This window comes from Oculina patagonica, chromosome 13, assembly GCF_052425735.1.
Source record: "Oculina patagonica isolate OP01 chromosome 13, crgOcupat, whole genome shotgun sequence".
Classification (NCBI taxonomy): domain Eukaryota; kingdom Metazoa; phylum Cnidaria; class Anthozoa; order Scleractinia; family Oculinidae; genus Oculina; species Oculina patagonica.
The window spans coordinates 17,302,639-17,324,511 of record NC_135770.1 but is presented as its reverse complement, the minus strand read 5'-3'; the positions used below and the strand labels follow the sequence as shown (position 1 = coordinate 17,324,511).

The following is a 21,873-nucleotide window of genomic DNA, read 5'->3' as shown; positions in this document are numbered from 1 at the left end:
ACTTTTGGCGCCCATTGTAGTTGGTCCGGTTAGCGTGACGAATTTAGTATTCTGTTTATATGAGAAATTTTAGCTCGGTTACCGAAATTAGAAGCTCTCACAAGAGCGTCCAGGCGTCGAATTTTACGAACAAACATTTGGCCTGCTGAAAAGTGTCGCTCGTATTTCTCGTTGTTGTAAGTCTGAAAGCTCACGAACGACCAATAGAAATCATTCTGGCCTAGAAAATCTTTGAAACGTGCCAAAATAATCATATAGTTCAACGCGCCCTTTTGCGGGAAAGCTTGTGTATTTGAAAAAAAAAGTGTCATCCCGGTAACTGGGGTGAAGTGTTCATATGGGATACTCTAAAGAATTTGGCCGTATAACTGCTAAAAAAAGAGTAGGAGTAGTAGTCCCTGGTGTTCCAAGTGTTGTGCTCTGCCCTGTTTATATCTATTCATGGGTTGGGTGAGTGATACAAGATAGCGGCTTTCATAGGTATCTTTACACGCCAACGTCTTATTTCTCCCCAGATATGAATTGTAAAGCTCGTTTGAACGTGTCAGGCATGGAATAAGTGCTCAATAAATGCATCACCACTGTCAATATTGAAACCGCTCTTACACCCTGCTAGGTGTGGTCATGTAATTTGTTATTTTTGAGGTAAACATCGTCGTTCGTCCGCATGAACCACTCTAGTTCTTTGGTGTAGTGATAGGACATATATTTCATCGCCAAAAGTAAATCACTCATTTACTCACGATTCATTAATTCCATTTCTAACTTTTGATTGCTTCAGCAACCTCAGATGCAAGTAAGAAGCGACTCAATTTTGTTTGAAAATTTTTAATTTAAGTTTCTGTCAACATTTAAGCAAGCCATTACACAACTGAAAAAACTAAGTACTGTATTTATTATTATAATATAGATAGGAGTCTACGCGCGCTCTGATTGGCTAAAAACCTATGTTTTATCAGAGTATAAAACATAGAAAAATCATGTTTTATTGTTTTTCGTCAGCTTTCCTCGAGTGCTTCGCGCGTCGTTGACTGTTCGTTGGCTATAACCACTCGTATCCAACAAGGGCGAATGGAATAATTGTTTTATTAAATTCCTTTTTAAGTATAAATCCATTGGACATTTCATTTTGATGTAAACGAAGTAAGGCGGGAAAAATTGTGGCGCGGTGTCCACTGCTTGAGTTCAATGAAACTCGCAAGGAAAGCGAGCGAGAGAGTTTTCTTTCGAAGATTTTCTTCGACAATCTCCTTTTAAATCGTCTATTCATGCTGGAACTTGATTGTGACAACAATTGAGGTTTACGGGAATATCCGAAGCAATAGCTTTTCTGGAAATTATACGCCTTGTTCAAGTCGAACGAAGCAAGGGACGGATGTCATCGAGACTACTATATTATGCTGAGACGAAATTGCACTCGGTGCAGTCGGTGAAGTTTATCGAAGTTCAAAAAGACAAGATCAAGATTATAAGGTAACAAACTTACCTGAAATGCTTAGCCTTATTTTACGTCGAATACTGAATGAAATTGCGTCAGTTTTCTGGTCTTCCCGTAAACTATTTTCTGCTTTTCATCTTTGTTTACTCGCTCTTGTTGTACATATTTTTAATTAAACTTTTCACTCGCGGTGTCTAAAATCTATATCATAAAGCAAATAAAGAAGCCTAAGCCATGTTTTATACTGTCATAAAACACTCCGGGCATTTGAGAACACTCAAAAAATGTAGAAAACATGAGCCGCAGGCGAATGTTTTCTACATTTCTCTCGTGTTGTCAAATGCCAGTCGTGTTTTATGACAGTATAAAACATGGCTTAGGCTTCTTTATTTATTAAATAAAAATGAAGCACTAAACATTTATAACATAACATTAGGCTTAATGGGTTCTTATAAAAAGGGGGTCTAATTTGCAAATTTTAGCCTAACAGGTTCTCAAATGTAAGGTTATTACTCGCGAGTTTTTACTTTATCTCCTTATCTCAATTTAAACCGCGAGCTCAAAAAGGTTTTTACAACGCTAAAAAAATAATAATCTTAGCTTTAGCGACAAGAAATGTTTCTATATATGTCGTGGATGGTTTATTTTTCCATTTTTTAATTTTCTAGGAGCCCTTAGCTATATACATTAATGACAAAGGCCTGAGGTGGTGGACAAACTGTACGCCTTCACACTAGTTTATATGTTGAGCGTATTACGGCAGTAGTACAAAAATGTCAAACGCATGGAAAAAGAGCATCAGCAGTTAAGACCAGTTTATTGACAAAGTGTAGCCACGCATTTTAATCAAGGAATTGCATGGGGCTGTAAAAATACTTTGTCAAATAACTGCTATTATTGCATTACGTAAACAACCCAAAGACGAAATACTCATGAACGTAACAAACAAAACGACGCCTTTATCTCTTGATCTGAAGTTTTAGCTGCCAGCTGAAAACACCAATACTTTTTATTTTAGCAATCAGAACCTTTGCAAAACTTTCCACTGAGTGGAAATTTGAGTCATTTCTTCGCTCGTGACTTTTTTCTTCACGAATTATTATAAATACGTCATATCCAATATAGAACTGTAAACAAAACAAGCCAGAGGGTCTGGCAAGGGATGTAAATATGCCTCCATTAAAATTAAATAACACGATCCAATTAAACTAATGACGTTTAGTGCTAACAACATCATACAGCCAATTACATTATTGGTTTTTTTTATATATATAAAGGGAATAATATTCCTTAGTATATGTACAGTTGCACACGACAGATACATCAAATGTTTGAAACATATTTTCAAGTTATGATCCATCATTGAAGAGGAACAAGTGCACAGCCTCAGAAGATAATTTTAACTTGAAACTTCCTGTCTTCATAATGTTCTAAGGTTGGCATTTAATAACACAGCATTGTACCAGAATAAGGACAACCAAGTAAGTAAGATTGAATTGCGCTTTGGAATAACATTGATAATGTTCTCTATTCTTTCCATGTATTTATTATACGCGGTATTTTGCTGAGTGATAACGCGGGCTGTGTGTAAAATGTGGATATATCTTAGTTAAAGGGGCTGCAGTCAACAAACACGAAACTTGGTATGATATGACAGAAAACTCTCTATTTTTTTCACTCTGTAAAGAGAATATATTCTCTGTTATATATGATAATGGTTTCCGCAGCATAGCACATTTTTTTCAGTTAACTATTAGCAAACTCTACTGTAAATCTGAGTAATGCTAGTATAGAAGGTGAAAAGAGCAAAATGCTGTATTTAGTAATGTAAATAAAACTGATTGTATTCAACTGCAACAGAAGATTTTTGCCGAGCGGGACTTCATATTAGCGGTCTTGTTATTCATTTCACGTATCTCAACCCTGTGTTCTAGTCAAATCCGTGATATACATAAAATGCATATTAAAATATACGTGAATATTTTTTTTGCTGCCGAGCAGGTTGAAAGCGCGAAAATGGCCGCTAGATTTGAGCATTACGAAGAGGTAAAATATTTAAGTTATTAGAAGACAAGGAAAGTCGAAACACGGAAAAATCAACGAAGGGGAATCGATCGATTTTGAAAGCATATCTTCAAGAGGAAAAAATTCCTGATCCAGCCACAGCGGAGGACTTGGAGCGGTTTTACGAAAATTCTACGTCGAATCTAACGTCGAAGTAAGCAAGAACGATGGAAAACTGTTCTCGAAAACATCGCTTTGTGTCATCAGATTTAGCTTCAATAGATACTTCAAGCAAGTGCTAAATATCGACATTATAAAGGACAAGAAATTTAATGAAGGTAACCGAGTTTTTGAAGTTTAAATCAAATTTAAAAGCGAACGTTGCTGTGTATTTGTGTACTTTGCCTACTGTCAAAACCCTATTGAATTCATTTTGTGCATTTGGAGCTCTGGAAATATTTTGAATGAATAATTAAACAATTATTGAATTCGGCTTTCGTATGATATGATACTCAGCCTCATCCAATAATTGCTAAATATAGAATACGATACTAGTTCAAAGACGAAAGAAGAAATGGGTTTTTATATCTTCTGTTTGATATTCTGAGTGGAGATCTAAGGAGATGTTACTGACGATGACACTTAGGATATTTAATACCAATGTGAAGACAGTCTTGACGTATGAAGCTGAAACTTGGCAAATCGACGCAAAGAATATCGCCAGGAAAATTCAAGCCTATATAAATCGATGCCTACACCCTTGCAGTGTCCTTGGGTCAAACGACCAAACTCCATCGTTCAGTAACGAGAGAGAATGCTGACTTAAATAAGAAGGAAGACTGGAAATGGATCGACAACACCCCGAAATTCGCGTGATAGTGTAACCAGGCCGCGGTTTTCATAAGAATATGTCCAAATAACCTTTCTGTAATTTAAGCGAAACACAGGTGAAATTTATAATGATTTTACGATTTGACCAGCTGGGGACAGCTGTCCGGGAGCAGCAGGATTCATCAAAACTTGAAAGACGTAAAAGGCACTACCAAGGGTAGAACAGTGCTATTTCTGAATGATTTATTTACTGATCTCTCCTAAGTTATGCGACAATAAGAAGTCCCCTAAGTTTATATTTGGGTGGCGCGGTGGGCTAATGATTAGTATGCTGGACTTCGGATCGAGCCCTCGCCGGGGTCAAGCGAAGAAAGATTTGTGAGAACTTCGCTTGAGGCGAACGGGAGAACAGTGTTCTTTAAGCTTCTTCTCGTGTGTTTTGATAAACTTTTTTGCAGCTTTCGTTACATTGTGAGCGATGGTCTTGTGTAAAATGTAGATGTCAAGGCCGCTTAGTACTTTGGAAATATGGTTCTTTAATTGTAAGTCCATTGATATCAAACTTGTTTTTTCAACTTTTAAAATTAAGAACCTTTTTAATGTAAAAGATTCTGTCCCTGATAGTCTCCGCACGTGTGTTGTATACAAATTTTCATGTGCAAGTTGTAATGCTTGTTACATCGGAGAAACAAGCCGGCATTTTTCTACGCGTGTGCACGAGCACTTACCATTGAACAGATCTTCCAATATATTTAAACATCTACAGACTGCTTTGAGGTTTTAGAATCTGCATTAAGCTAAAAGAAGCGATGTATATAAACTGGGAAAAGCCCGACCTGAATAAACAGGTCAAACATATTAACTTAACTCTTTCTTTGTAGGCGCACTGACCAAAGGCTCTTTTGGCCAGGTGCACGCGCACTTTGTATTTGTTGTTCCGTTGAAAGTTTAAATCAAATTTATTCGCGTTTGTCATGTAACGTAAATTAACGCTCACATTTACGCTATACAAGTCCACTTTGTATTAACAACCGTTGCACTGAAGATGACGGATGTAACCGTCGAAATTTGTTTGTCAAATTAAAGAAAGTTGTCCTGTTCCTGAAATAAACAGAAATAATTATTACATAAAATAAATAAACTAAAATAGACAAAAAAACTACTCAAAATAGAAATAAACTAACCGAGCTGAGTAATAACAAAAATTAAATTGCTATGACTAGGTTGTACTTGATTAAAGAGAGAAGACTTTCAAGAAGAAATAAGATAAGACAAGACTTGAATCAGTACGCTTGATAATGTTCTCATCATGATAACAAAAGAAAATATTCAAATTTCGACCGCTGGTATAGGGAATAGGAACAGGGAATATGAGGAATAGGGAAAAGGAAATAGAGAATGGAGAATGGGGAATGAGGAATAGGGAATAGGGAATAGGGAATGGAGAATGGAGAATGGGGAATAAGGAATAGGAAATAGGGAATAGGGAATGGGAAAATAGACAAAGTATGAAAGTGCAATATGTCTAAGTTGGCAGTTGTGACGTAATTTTAAATTACGATTATTTTTGAAACAATCAACAGCCGTATTGTGTAAGGTAAGGTAACCCTACTGGTTATTAAGGTGTACGAGAATCTCTGTTTCCTTAACAAAATATCTTACTTCCCTTTAGTTTGCGTTACCTGTTATGCACTTATTGCAGCCTCAAACCAGTCCAGCAATTGGATTTTGAAAAGAATCTATCAATACTATTAGCAATCTATTAATTTCATGTTTTTTTGTTTTAAGATCTCTGTGTTTCCATTTTTGGTTGTACCCTGGACTTATCATGACTAACAGCAGCTCGTCGTCGGGCCTACAACAGGAACCTAACTCTGGGGTTAAAGCTTTAAGCAAACTTCTTCCCGTTGCTATAGTGATAACTCTGATGAACGGACTGGTGTTCGTCATGTTTTACAGAAGAAAACGCCTTCGTACGTCATCAAATTACCTGTTACTTAGTTTGGCGATTAACGACTTCATGACAGGAGCCATCAACATTCCATACTTCATAATATTTTCTTTTCACGTTGTACCACCAGTCATGATAAAACACTTTGGGTATTGGATGTACGTCCTACACACACTTATGGCCATATCCGCTGCTTATCACATTCTCATCATAACCGCAGAAAAGTATTTGGCAATCATCAAACCACTTAGACACTACCTGGTTACCAAGAAAACGGTGTTGAAAGTTTTGCTGGGGATCTGGATTACGTCTGCGTTTGCTGCTGTCGTCCCTGTATTTTGGAATGAAAGCAATTCACGCTATATTTGGAACATTATCCATGCTACAGTATGCATTGTCATGGTATTCTTTGTCCCATACACATTTATGATTTATGCATTTACTGCCATGTTCAAAGCAATTTCCAAACGAGAACGGCCGTCAATTCACAGAGACACACCAAGCCTGCAACAGAAGAACAACAACGACCGAAAGTGTGTCTTAGTTTTTACATCCATGGCAGCGATATTTGCATTTTGTTGGTTGCCATATTTCACCATCATGCTAGCAATCTACGTCAACCTTTACCTGAAGTCAGGCATTTCAACATCAATTGAAAAAGCCGCTCAAGCATTTGCCATTATTCGATACATGACGTCCATCGCCAACCCTCTGCTCTATACTTTTTTTAAACGCGACTTCAGACTCGCCTTACGGAATCGCCCTCTCAAGAGAACATCTACAAGCATGCCATTAGAGAGCATACTGGAACAAAAAAGTCAATCCGTATCCGCTCAGATGAAACGTCAGTCAAGAGCTATCGATGGCAAAGGACTGGAAACAGAGAAACCAAGTATGGATCGAGATACAAAAAACAAGATTTGTTAAACAAATGGTTGACACAACTTCCATGTGACAACAAAAGGTTCTTAATGCAATAAAAGAGGAGCCTGCAATATGTAGAACTTCATCATGTTGCAAAATGACATCAGAAGCAAAGAAATAAAAGTAAAATGTTTTTTCCGACGACAAAACTTTAGTGTACTGAGTGAAGACCGGAAATCACATTACTTTAACAATACAAATAATTAGAAATATTCCTATGACTTTAGCGTAGTTGTAAATAAAACATTTATAGACAGCCCATGGGGAAGTCAATATAAAAATCGGTCACAAACGAAAAGAGCTTAAACTAATTTATCACAGACTTTCGTCTTGCCTATAATTATAAGAATGTTAAACCAAGCCATGTTATCACAAGACGTGGCAACTTTTATCGAATATTTAGCGCAGTTTTGTTGCACCTACTTTGAACAAAGCTCAGTAATGTATCGAATTATACATAGATAATAACTGAACAATAATTTTTTCTGTTTTGGTTTTTGTTTGCTCTGACTTTTGTTAGTTTAGACCAGTTTACGTCCACTTAAATGAGAACCATTAACTGATTACGTTTGGGTTGTGTGACATGCAATACGACACAGGGTAGGGTTTCACGGTCTTAAGATCAGTGACGATCACATGCGTTTGTAAAGCAAACTGTAGGTTGGGCCAATCAGAATTGGTTTGCATTTTACTGTCATTCAATTTCCAGGCATTGAACACGATTCTCGGGTTCACTCATTCCTTCGCTGCTAGCCAACAAACTTTATCTCGCCTTGTTCCTTTCCCACCCTATCCCTAGCCCATGGCTTGAACATGCCACACACCTGAACTACTTAGAATGTTTGTAAACGGATTGTAATATACCCTATTTCACAGGTGGGCCCTTAGTCTCCATGTTGAGAGATCAGCTATTTTGACCACGCATAGTCCATGTACATATATCTATTATTTGAGTATCTGAGTACACTGGGATCTCCTTATATAATAATTTAAGTTACAGTAAGCATTGAGATATGCTATGTTACAGTTAGCAGCCAACGCTATTCGAATATATGCAGTTTATCTGCATCAAAGAATTTTAATGAACTGATAAGCCTCACAAAATAATGAGAAAGGAGTTAGTTCTGGATTCAGATTTGTTTTTTGTTAAATTTTCAGGGAGAATTGAAAATGCACAAATAAACTTTGGGTTGGACTGATGTACTCCCATACAGGTCCATCCTTAAGTTGCAGGAATACCTTCTTTTCTAGCTTACTAGAAGTGCCGCAAGGAAACACTAATGACCAAGAAAATCATGTTTTTAAAAAGGAATAAATTTTGAGAAGTGCGAGGCTGACAATGGAAAAAGATAATAAGTAGTTACTTACTTACTTAGGCTGCTTTGTGTCACGTGACGCACCGCTAGATTTAACCGGGTAGTCTTTAATAAGGTTGGGTTCTACTGTACACTATGCACATAATGCCAGAAAATTATTGTGTTTTGTATTGTTGCTTTTCACCACAATCGAACTCAATGCTTTGCTCCTTTCTAACGTTCGGCCTAAAACGTTGGCACCGCATTCTTTATACTCAAAGGTCCTGGCTATTTTAATGCAAATCATTCTTTTTGTTTTCAACCAGAAATAAATCCTTTGGATGAATGTACAAATAAATTAACAATAATAAATATATGTAACAATAAATAAAAAGTTAACTAAATCAAATAAACAGACCAATAAAACTGACTTAGCAAAAGACAGCCATAGGATCTAACGTTATCATTGTACTGTATGTTCTGACTTTTTTTCGGTCAATGTAAAAAACAAACATTCCGTTTGTGTAGTAGTTTGTATAGTAAAACTGTTATTATTACTAAACTAAAAAGAACAGTCTTGTTTCCAGCAAGACAGTCTCTGTGCAGTGGGGTCAGAAGGGCAAAAATAGTTATAAAAATGTCAAAGAACAATAAAAACACCTATTCAAAACAACACTAAGGAGCAAAAAGAAACGATCAACGTCAGTAAATAATCATTACACTGAGGAGAAAACAGAAGAGAACAAGGTGAGTAACTAATGATAAAACTTTGGAGAAAAAAGAAAAAATCAAGGTTAGTAACAATTGATAACACTAAGAAGAAAAAAGGGAAAGATCAAGGTTAGTAACTAATGATAACACATAAGAGAACAAGAAGCTTGAGAAGCTTAAAATCGGGCGGTTAATAATTAAGAAAGGGGGGTACAGTACAGTAAAAATCACTGGAAAAAACAGTCACTTTAGTAACACTCAGTGGGAGGTTTGCGTAAGTCACAGTCTGCATGACTGTGACCCTGGTAGAACATAATATCTGGAATGTTTTCAAGATTGCATTATTACTAAATGACATAATGTTCTCAATTTATAAATATATTTCGCACAATACATGTAAAAATAAACGATTGAGCTAGACGACTAGAAAATATAAATTTTTAACACTAAGTAAAGTGCAGCCTTTTCGCAATACTCTTTATCAGGTAACTACTATTGTCAAGAAAATGGTCACAACTAGTTGACCAATGATTAGGTATTTGTTTCATACCATTACTGTAATAGCAACTGATGAAGAATAGTAGTACTGACCCAAAGTATAAGGGCTGGAAAATACTGAAAACCATTTCAGCTGCGTTTCAAGAAATCCAAAAAAGCTTTACTTATTTTTGCAGTATTTTGTTAATTTTGGGCGATTTTGGGGGATGTCGGGAAGGCGATAGATTTTCTCAAAGGATTAATAAAATTTAGACAAATAAGAAATATTAGAATTTGAAGTTAAAAATTGGCCGACGGACACCAAACAGTCCCCTGACAACCTGGAGTGCGTTTCCATTTTTTTCTTCAATCCCTTCTTTAAATCTCTTAAAATTTCATTCAAATTCAGGTAGAACCCCACCTTAAGTTTTGTTCTTGTGAGAAAACAACAGAAGTCAAAGGTTGCGTGATATAACCAAGCATAGATTTTAATTCTCCCTCCCTTTCCCTCTCCTTAGCCTTTCACCCCCACCTGTCCCTCTCTTTCTAGTCCCATCCTTCCCCTCCCTCCCCTCTCCTGTAGTCTTTTACTCCACCCTATCCCATTGAGCTTTCTACTCCAATTACCTGCATCCTCACCAGCGTTTTGGGTGAATTTAGATGCTTGAAAATGCTATTTTCGGCCTTTTTCATTCAATTCAATGTTTGCATACATTTCCTGACCGTTTCAGTATCCTTTTTTCTTGGTTTTTCGTTTGTGCGCGTACTAATATGTGCCAAGCAATTAGAGAATAACAGAAATTTGCCTTAATTTTGATCTCCTATACCAAGACCTTAGAGTATAAACCGCTAATAAAACAAAACACACTTGATAATAATTATCTGAGGTTATATACCTTGCAGTATTAACGTACTTACGAACTTGATAACAAGCCCCATGTCGTAGTAAGGATTTTTACTGATCAACATAGAAAATAAGTTCACAATGGTTTGTTCCCAAAACGTTTTTTACTTTACAGAGGGTCTGTATATTGACCTGTAACTTGTATATCGTATTGAAAAATTCAGAACGAACCGACTTCTGCCCGCTACCATATGTTGAAAAATAAGCTTGCTCGAAACCGCAGCAAAATCGTTAGAGACAGAAAAGATACAGCCGTTTACTGGCAGTCTTTGAAAATCCTGAATTTCGTCAAAATGAGCCAAATTAAAGGTTTCAAATGTCCTTTATCAATATGGTTCCTATCTTCTTATTCAATTCTATGACCTGCTTTTATGCAGTACTGTCCAACAAAGATTTCAAATTTCGCAAAGTTTCGGGACGAAAGGATTCAAAATATTTCGTACAGAATGTAATTTGATTAAGTGAATGTTTTCACGTCTATAAATACTTCAAGCAGTGAATGAAAATGAGAACCACTTTCAAATAGTTCAAATACATAAAAAATAACAATCAAATCAGAATACAATGATTATTAATGCAAGGATTCGCTATTATGTCTCGGCAGAGATGCTTCTTTTTTGCAAGTTCAAATGTATGCAAATTTCGTGTGAAATGTAATTTGATTCCACTGTCTTGTTTACAAACTCTTTCTTAAGAAAGTTGTATTTTCGTGAATAAAACCCATTGGCCTGTTTTATTTTTCTGATCATGTTTGTCTGTGATTTTTACAAAACATGTGGTCTTTTTTTCGGAACTTTAAGTTGTGCAAAAATTCCTGTTTTGAACACAGATGTCACTTCCGGAATTTCTCATCAAAAGATGTAGATTTCACCGCATTGCGTTTCGCTGTTTTATTTTAAAGGTGAACATATTAAAAACTCTTGCAATGCGTTTACAATTCGACTCAGACATTAGACACGGATGTCGTGCAGTATTTTTGCGGCATCTTTCCATTATTTTATTTATTTTTTGTCAAAGCTTAGGGTAAAGAGAGACGAAAGTAGACGGCCAAAGTTTGGCAAGTAGCCGGTTGTTTCGGCCGGCTACCAGCCCTATTCAAGTTCCACTCATATTCTGCCATGTCGGGTCATCCCTCAACGGGAAATAAATTTCCCCGATTCCAAAACTAAACTCAAAACGCTTGAATGACGAGCCAAAAAATAATTCATTTCTCGAATAAAAGATCGGAATATCCGGAAAATAACAGTACTAGTTCCTCATCAATTAAATCTTTCTTCGCAAGAGTTACATAATAGCAGTCAAGAATAAAATCTTAAAAACACAATTTCAAACTATTCAAAACCAGATTAACGTGCGTCACACGACAGGCAAAATGTTTCAGATGAATTTTTTTTATCGAAAATGAGACCAAGCAACCTTTTGAAATCGAAGACTTTCAAAGCCATGACATGCATTCAGGCCGTGATAAAATTTAATTAAAATAAAATTCAATTGGTATTTAATTATAATTATTCGAAGTTTTCATTTTGAAGTCATCTTTTCATTCGATAGCTTTACCGATCTCGTAAAAAAATTCCATTCAAGTTCACACCAATACTGTACATTGCCAATGTTTTGCTGACGTCTTGAGAAGTGCCTTACTAACGTCACCAGGCAAATCTAAAATATATTCAAAACATGTTGTGCAAACATTCTACTCTTTGTGACAGGCGACTTTGACGCCCAACTGTGCGGAAATGAAAATCGACACACTTCTTGCTAAATATATAAAAAAAATGGTTTTAAAGTGGAGTCCGCCTCAAAAAAAATGTACCGCCAGATCACACTGCTATTGCCTATTTGTAGAAACCAGCAAAGCGTCTAGTTTCAAAGTTTACCACAAAAACATTGCGTGACATGAATGACGTTACCCCTTTTATTTACAAGAATAGCTTCAGCTTGTCAAAGCAACTACAGTTTCACAATGGTGATTATTGGTACTTTACCCCTTAAGCTTTTTTCTCTGTCCTCCCGCCGAAGCAAAGAAGAGAACCAGATTGCAGATTAGCCCAAAAGTCGACCCAGTGTGCCTACAACGATTTACTGTCAAAACTGAAATGAAATCGATTGGCCCAGGCTATCTCCGTCGTTTTTGGCCGGCAGGAGACTATCGTCTAGGACGATCAAAGGGTAAATTATAAATCGGCCACGCCCGATTAAAAAGGAAAAGTGATCAAGGTTAGAAACAGATGATAACATTAAGGAGAAAAAAGAAAAGATCAAGATTAGTAACTAATGATAACATTAAGGAAAAAAGGAAGAGAACAAGGTTAGTTACAAATGAAAACACTGCCGAGAAAGAAAAAAACATGAAGGTTAATAACTAATGATAACACTGCGGAGAAAACAGAAGAGAATAAGGTTAGTAACAAATGATAACACTAAGGAAAAAAAATAGATCAAGATTAGTAACTAATGATAGCACTAAGAAGAAAAAAGAAGAGAAGAAGGTTAGTAACTAACGATAACACTAAGGAGAAAAAAGATAAGATCAAGGTTAGCAACTTATGATAACACTAAGGAGAATAAATAAAATATTTCCATGGAAATAGGATTTTTATCACGCTTTTTCTCTCCAAAGCAGCTAAGAAACCACCAGCCTCAGTTAACAGTGCCAAGTCGGTTTCCCTCATAAGTGTCCCAGGGGTTACTGCTTTAAATATCATCGGGGTGGTGACTGCACTGGCTGCTCATTTAAGCATACTTGCTGTAAATGCGATGGGGCTCACCGGGCTCTTCATTGTAATTTCCGTGGCCCCAGAGGAAATTCCAAATTGCCCTCCCAGGTGCGAAGAGCCAATAAGTCCCCTAGTGGATCATCCTTGCCCCAGGCCAACCCACCCTCACATGCCAACACCCGTAAAAATTAGTAACTTATTATTATTCCTTTCTGGGTATGACAATTCAATCGTGCAATATTTAGGGACTGGTTTTACTTGGGGTTTTCCCTTACATTACGAGGGAACCCGGTTTCCTTGTCATTCTAACAATTTACTGTCAGCCACACAAAATCCCACTGCTGTGGATGCTAAAATTTCTAAAGAGCTGGACGCTCATAGGCTTGCCGGTCCTTTTTTCTCGCCACCTTTTCCAGAATATCGCGTATCCCCTCTGGATTTAGTCCCCAAGAAAGCGAGGGAGAATTCCGTTTAATTCACCACCTTTCATTTCCTAAGGGTTCATCATTGAATGATGGAATTTCGCCAGACAACACAAGTGTTTCCTATGCCACCGTTGAGGATGCCATTCGGCGCATTAAGACTGTAGGCTCGAGTTGTTTTTTGGCCAAGACTGATATCAAAAATGCTTTTCGGATTATTCCTATTCACCCTCAGGATTACAATCTCTTTGGAATATGTTGGCGAGGATTATATTATTATGACCGGTGTATGCCTATGGGTTGCTCAAGCTCTCAAGTTGCATATTCCTCATATTTTGCACTTGTTGGATGATTTCTTAATAATTTCTCCTAGGGAGGACCTATGTCAGAAACAATTAGATTTATTTTTGATGCTCTGTAGCTATTTGGGCATTCCCATGGCACCTGAGAAAACAGTCGGCCCATCCCAAATTATTTCTTTTGCTGGCATTGAGCTCGATTCCATATTGATGGAGGCCCGGTTGCCACAAAAAAAGTTAGACAAGTGTCAAACTCTTATTTCTGCATTTCTTAGGCGCCGCAAGGTTAGCCTGCAGGAGATTCAGTCGTTAACAGGATAACTGAATTTTCCCTGTTCAGTTGTTGTTCCCGGTCGGGCTTTTTTGCGCCGTTTGATTGACCTTACACTTGGTGTTAAGCGCCCTCACTTCCAATTTAAGTTGTCTAGGGAGGTGAAAGCAGATTTGTTAGTTTGGCAAAAATTTCTTTCGGGTTTTAATGGTCGTTCATTTTTCTCTCGGATGATTGACATGATTCTCATCGACTCCAGCAGTATACCGATGCCTCTGGCAACCTTGGTTTTGGTGCTGTTTTTGGTCGAAATTGGTGCTATGGGGAATGGCCTGATAACTGGCGGCATCGCAATATTGCATATTTAGAATTTTATCCTATTGTGCTAAGCTTGCACCTGTGGGGACATGAGATGAAAAATCGCCGAGTGTTGTTCTTTACCAACAATGAGGCCTTAGTACACGTTATTAATAAACCGTCTTGTCGGGATAAAGACTTGAGGTTCTTTGTACGTGAACTGGTGCTGGTGTGTTTGCGTCACAATGTGCACTTCAAAGCTAAGCATATTCCGAGTTTACACAACAAACAAGCTGATTCGTTTGTCGGTTGCAATTGCAGACATTCAGGCAGCTGGCACCAGCTCACATGCATTCATTCCCCACAGAGATCCCTCAACATCTGCAGCCACTCAATTATTGGCATCAGTAGCTTCGTTTCTGCTGCATTCAAGTCTTCGGCCCTTGTCTATTCCAACACATCAGCGTGCTTGGAAAATTTTTCATCAGTTCTATAATTCAGTATTTTAACACCCTTTTTGGCACTTCCTATCTCACCATCTGTCATAGCTCTGTTTATTGCCAACGAGACAGCCGAGCCAAGAGGTGAGGCTGTCGAGGCGGCAGAATCATAGAGCCGTGTGCGTATGAGTATATAGGCAGAGGAAATCTTAAGTTCTGCGTAAGGGACTTTTTTTTTGACCATATTTGGGTGTAAGTAAACCCCATATTTGGGTTGTATTGTTCTTCCCAACTGGTTCCCAGTCTCTCACTCCTTGCTAGAGAGCAAATGACCAAAATGGCGTCCACGCGGCTCGCTGTTAAAATTTTCAGTGTGTTCATTCATCCCTTTACCGATAAATACACCTTTAGGGAATTATAAATCGAAAGACTGAGAATACCCTACAGAATATTCGACCGCCGAAAAAATGAACATCAAGGTCTTCAATGCGATGAAATAATCTTTCGACTTTGGAGTCCTTTGATTTACGATCGAAGAGAGACATGAAAATCAAAAGCGGACTGTTGACTTCAAATAGAGTTTTCTTGACTTATGAGAATGCTGAAGTCGGGTAAATGCTTCCTTTTAGTATTGATTGTGTTTATAGTAATTGTTTGACCGATGATTTATTCCAAATCAAATACCGTTTATATTTTATTTGGCACGCATTTTCGCTTCGCGTAGGAATAACATCAATTCAATGCGACGCTCACTAAAATTACTGCATGTCATACACACAAGAAAGCTTCTAACGGCAAATGTAGTGTTAACTTGAATAAAAATTTTGTCTCCAAATAATCCTTGACCGTTCAAGTTTTGTTTTCTGTTCAAATTTTTCAAGTTTTGCGTAACTAAACATGACACTTCGCATGCGAAACTAAAATCTGACTCGTGCATTACTGTCTCTGATTACTGAAAAATATTTTTAAAAAAGCATCTTAGCAGTTTTGATTTTGGGATTTGATTTATAAGAAGTTCCTAAAATGCAACTATCCCTTTTGTGGACGGAAACATTTTAACCATCGCGTGTTGTATTTAAAAAACAGTGATTAAACCTCATTTATTGCCTACATTTTGTGACATTTTAACGTTGAAAAGAATTTAAAGATTTGTCAAGAGTACGTTATCAATCTGTCAAACCCGTAGCCTGCGTAGCAGACATCTGTGTACGTTTTTTAGTGTGTGTTAAAAGAGTGCGCGATCGCGAGAATACGCGAGCTGGAAAGACTGGAAACTACGGCGCCTGCTACGCAGGCTATCAAGCCAGTGTCATTTATGAACACCAGAGAAATAGCACTTTTTTCGCATGTTACCTAAAATACAATTTACCATATCAGTGGTTATTTCAAATATAGTTCTATCAAAAACCATTCAATATCTGTTCTTATGAACAAACATGAGTATTTCGCTCGTTGGCACTTACCGATAGGTACAACTAGTAGCTTATTTGTATAATTCTAGTTATGCCCCATCCACTGTAAATACTTATTTCTCAGCACTTGGCTATTGTCATAAGTTAATGGGTTTTTCTGACACCTCCAAAGTTTTTTATGTCTCTCAAATGCCTAAGGGGTATGGGAAAGTGGGCTTTCGCCTGGATCTCGTCTTCCCATTACACTTCCTATATTAGACAAGCTTGTTGCTGTCGCATCCTCTCTTGAAGGTTCACTGGCTGTGCTCACTGGCTTTTTATGCCTTTTTACGCATTGGAGAAATTACCTCAGTTTCTAAGCAAGGCGCTTCTTCCCCTCTCCAACTTTATCAGCTCACTAAATTGTTAAATGCTGCTGGTGAACTGACCGCATTTAAGGTGGCATTTGGAAATTTTAAACATAGTTATAATGAGCGCCCCTTTTCAGTAGTGGTTTCCCGTCACCCTCATTCTTGTCCGGTTGATTTATTGTTTAAGTATTTAACCTTACGAGGCTCTGAACCAGGCCCTATTTTTATTACAGTCGATGGGTTGCCTGTTTCTAGATCCAATTTTTCTCAACGCCTTTCAGCAGCCGTTCAGCTTTGCGGCCTAGCTCCTTCCCGTTATAAGGGCCATAGTTTTCGCATAGGGGCTGCCTCTCATGCAGCAGATCGAGGTTTGTCTGATGCCCAAATTCGTGCATTGGGTCGTCGGAAATCAAACGCTTTCCAGCGATATATAAGGGTACCTAGCCTTGTGTCTTAAAGGGCTAATAGCTAATTGTATCACGTACTTATTGCCTGCAGTTTGCATGGGTGGCTGCTTCTCTAGGCTCCTGTAAGGGTCATAGGGGTTAACATGAGTATGTTGTCAGGTTGTATTATAAGTTAGCTTCATGTAGGGGGCAACAGGGCGGGTTAAGTGGGAATGGGCGACTGTCCTACCTTGTTGCCCCTTATGTACTTTGTTGGCCTGGGTGCATGGGGCTTAATATGCGCGAGTGGTAAAGTAATTTAATTTCTTTTTAAACAAGTTGGGGGCAACAAGGCGGGTTAAGTTAGCATGGGCGGCTGTCCCGCCTTGTTGCCTCTCTTGTACTCTGTTACTTTTTGGCTTCGGTTTGCATGGGCGGCCGTTGCCTTATCGGTTAAAATTGTAATCTTGGCTATCTGCCTTGAGGGTTGTTTGTTGTGCTGCTCTTTTAAATTATGCTTTGGCGATTTTAGTGCCCACACCTTTACTGGGCCAAACTACTTATGAAAGATTGTAAAGGAAATTTGATGTTTAAATAAAAGCGGCTATGGGCCTTTGCCCATAGCCATATTAGTCCAACCATTTGATGTGCTTTATTGAAGCCCAGTAAACAGAGCTCGGGCAAGGTAGCACTGTGGGTGTTCTTTTTGGGGATAAGGGGGAAAAGGGCATAAAAATCAATTCGTCCTGGCTAAGTTGCATTATTCGGCTGCACGGTCAACATACAAGATTTACGCCGCGTGTGACGCTTCGAAAATTACAACGTTTGATTCCCAGGAACAAAATAATTCCGCTTAGTTATCTGCATAAGAATTCTTGGAGGTCTTGAGCATTCAACAGAGCGCTTTACCGGTTTTACCGTAATGATTCGATTTAGCGCCCTCCTTCCAATAAGCGCCCGCCTTCGAATGTGTTTTTGTAAATAAGCGCCCCTATTCCAATAAGCGCCCCATTCTTATTAGCGCCCCCATTCTTATAAGTACCCTCATTCCAATTTGTGCCCCTATTGTGGATAACTGCCCCTAATGAAGTCATTGACGTCAACTAGGTAAGCTCCTGACCGTTCACCGTACAGTTCATGTACATATTTACTACTAAAATAAAAAATTATTTAAAAGTAACTGAACTTTTAACAATTTCTTACTGTTACAGTTCCTTTTATTGTTAGATACATTTGGTTGTTTCTCAAAAATTAAATAAGCGCCCTGTCTCGAATAAGCGCCCCTCCCTTGAGGTGCCAAAAGTAAATAAGCGCCCCGGGCGCTAAATCGAATCATTACGGTAGTTTGCTCAGTACTAATGTGTTACTTCTTCCACTTCTTACGTTAATGTTTTGTTCTTTTTATGTTCCTCGTTTTATGTTATATCTTGCCCTTTTCCATTTCTTTTCTTTGAAATTTTTGTATCAACTCTCTGTCCTTGAACTTTTGAAATGGAATAAATAAATAAATGAATACCAAAAAAAAATAAAAATTATGCACGAAACCAAAACGGTCGAACAACTTGAAGCTAATGAGCACCACTTCGCAAATTACAACTGCTATAATAAACAAATATTCATACATATGAAAAACTGTTTTAACTTAAATCCGGTCTCCTTTCGTTTATATCATGTAGAGCTAGATCTGTGATAATTACAACAAAATTGCCAGATTTAGATGTTTTTTTAGCCTTGACGACTCAGTAAACAAAAGTTTTGAATTTTGATGCGTACGCGAGGAAGAACCGATCTATCTATATAAAGGGCTGTCTTGACGTCCGCAATTCTCGTTCCCAGAGCAGTTTCCGTCATGTCATAATCAAAATTAACGTGACGTCCGCGTTAACTGGGGAGCTCCGCTTTTAGGCTTGTCTAAATCTTTGTATTTGTTCCACAAAATGAAATTAAGCTGGCTAGCAATTCACTATTGCGATAGGTGTTTCTATTCCTTGTTGTTTGGACGAATACACTACGTAGGATATTCAGAGAAGCTGCAAAAACGAACGAGCTCTGAAAAAATCATGGGCTTACCTTGCTGTGTGTGGTTTTGTTCGCTAGTTTCCTCTCTTCTATTCCTTCCTTCACAAGGACTCTCAAATCTGTGAAATGGAGATCAAATTATTAAAAAGGCTACAGTTGCCGAACCAATATACGGTTCAATCAGAACCTCTTTAATTTCGTTATACCTGTTTCAGGCTGCTGCCTTCCGATGGTGTCATTCCTACTCCAGTCATTCATTTGCCACTTGTTTGCCACCAAGATGGACGCCAAACGTATGTACGTTTTCGGCCACTGATGTATTTTGCGCAACTTAATCGAATCATACTCGCGGAACAAACCACTTCAGGCAACAAGTTATCAACCGAATTGAAGAACAAACTTGTGAAAAAAAAAATAGATAAACGAGCATGTCTGCCTTCTTCAATCAAGTCGCAGTGCCCATAGCAACGCACGAGAAAAATTCACAAATGGAAATGAAGCATTCGTTATAACAAGCAAGCTCATTTTTGTATTGTTTACAACATTCCGCCAGGAATGTACCGCCATTTTAATATTTATTAATGTTCTTAGCGTCATTTATTATAGCGGCTTGAGAAAGTATCTCTGAGTTTTTAAATTATATTCTATCCATCACTTTACCGTGGATATAGCGTAGTTCGCTTTGCCAATACCGGTGGAAAGTGCTTGAAATGGTGGATAGCGACATCCACCCTCTCAAAATCTTGGTATTTGCTCTATCGGCACTGCTGTTTTATAACCGGTATCTGTTAACACGCTTAAGAAGGTATTCGAAAAAAAGAAAGAATTCGAAGTTAACACAGAAAGAAAACAATTCAATTAGAGTCCAATGGTAATCTTATTGTCCAGTATTTATTTTAGGCCTAAAACGCCTAAGGAATTATAATTAAACTTGTTTTTTTTTTAGAGTAAACAACAAACTTCAAAAACGCAATTGTTAATTAAGTTTTTCATTTTCGGCTCAGGTAAAAAATCACAGTTAATCCAAATTTGGAAAACGTTGCTACGGTTGAGCAAAACATAATTCCGATACGCATTATACACTGGGACGTACCTTAATAATTCTTGATCATCTAGATTCGCATCGATATTATATTCGTTTTACTAAAATTGGTCTTGCTTTTACTCGTTGATGATCCCTAGTGTACGAAAGAAAAGTTTGATTACTTTTCCACTCGTTACATGAGTTTTGCTGGCGGGACCAAATTCGCAAGGGAGGACCAAATCCGCTAGCAGATTTGATCCCATTTTTCCCAGTGAAAATTTTCCCAGTTCCCATTTTATCCCTTCAGGCACCTCTAATAGAGCCATTCGCAACCGAAGCTGTGGAAAGTAAGTGACAGTAATTGGACTGAGTGTAGTTTAATTCCAAATTCGGCAAAGCGCGCAGCTCAAAGCAGATTTGAACCAACGAGCACGATTACTCTCCCCAAGGTGAACCTGCTCGCAGGCTATGAACTGTTACTAAAATACAGACAACAAGGAGATTGGTCGATAATTGATAAACTAGTCTGGGATCCCTTTTTGTAAAATTAATTGGAATTACATTTGCTAATTTAAAATTATCTGGCACTCAGTCTCGAATGAGGCATTGAACAAAATCACTAAAGGTTTGAATATTACAGTTTTAAAAAGTTTGAGAATAGTGACAGGAATAAAAGGATGACAGAATACTAAAAGAAAGAAGCTTTGAAGCTTTCAGTTGAACGCTTAAAGTTGTCTGAATTGTTTACCTAGTTTCGACTGTTTTCCATCTCGTTTCCCGCCCGAAAAACGGCGAGAATTCCCGCGTCCCGCCATGAACTGATATCCAACCTCCCGCTTCCCGCCGGCCCCTCACAACCCCTAACCCCGCTTATATATTTCCTTTCATCCCGCATCCCACCAGCGAAAAAAGTCTCATCCTATAGCTACATCCCGCCAACCCTATGTTAGACCCTCAACCGAGTGTGGATCAAACACATTTTTAACGTTCTGTATGGCGTTCTGCTTGCATTGTCTTTGCTTGTGATAATATTTGAAGTGGTACAATAATTAATGGTCTGCGTGATACATCAACAAGGCCATAAGGAATCTTGTTTAGCCCGTTCTAGGCATTCGGTTAGTTGTGGTACAGTGTGAAAAATGGGATATGGGCGAAGAACCGGCAGTAAGTGGAAAAACAGCGAGGGGTTTACTCGCTGTTCTACGCGCGGCTTTAAAGCTAGAAGCTGGTCAGAAGTGGCCTACTAACTGGGAACACTTATGGCCTAATATATATGCCGATTAACAACTGCCAACCAAAAGGCATTTTGAACAAAAAATAAATCAAGGGCTTATTATCGGAATTTGACAGAATAACTTGATTTTGATTTCACTCTTTGAAGATAGCCTCCCCAAGTATATACTCCCTGCCTCCCAACTAAGGGGTGAATGATAGATCCAAAATCTCTTATAGATACTACTGACAACCAGGTGTGTTTTATTCCCATCAGGAACTTGTGGTGCCAAGATTTCCACCGATGTTGTAAGAATACAAGAGATGACACAATGACGGGGGATGTCTTCCCCAACCTGATCTGTAAAGCTCTTACCTAGCCCTGTTAAGAGACTACCCGTACAGTAGAGTCCCGATTTCTCGAACCCTGGTTTTCTCGATACTCCTGATTACTCAAGCCAATTTTCGTTCCCCTATTGGATAGTACTT

The 21,873-nt window shown here is 38.1% G+C and overlaps 2 protein-coding genes and 1 pseudogene across 3 annotated transcripts in view; 2 read left to right on the top strand and 1 right to left on the bottom strand.

Annotated features, from left to right (window-relative positions):
- LOC144634676 (uncharacterized) overlaps positions 1-21,873 on the bottom strand; it is a 44,979-nt gene that overhangs the window by 18,911 nt on the left and 4,195 nt on the right. The gene's annotated exons all lie outside the window — the stretch shown is intronic.
- LOC144634713 (octopamine receptor beta-2R-like) lies at positions 6,099-7,174 on the top strand. Its single transcript, XM_078493750.1, has one exon. The coding sequence runs from the start codon at positions 6,102-6,104 to the stop codon at positions 7,149-7,151; it is 1,050 nt and encodes a 349-aa protein (XP_078349876.1). The 5' UTR covers positions 6,099-6,101; the 3' UTR covers positions 7,152-7,174.
- Positions 13,995-15,096, top strand: LOC144634671 (uncharacterized; annotated as a pseudogene).

What these genes read in the sequence shown, in the direction of transcription:
- LOC144634713 (XM_078493750.1), top strand. Translation starts at nt 6,102, where the DNA reads ATGACTAACAGCAGCTCGTCGTCGGGCCTACAACAGGAACCTAACTCT.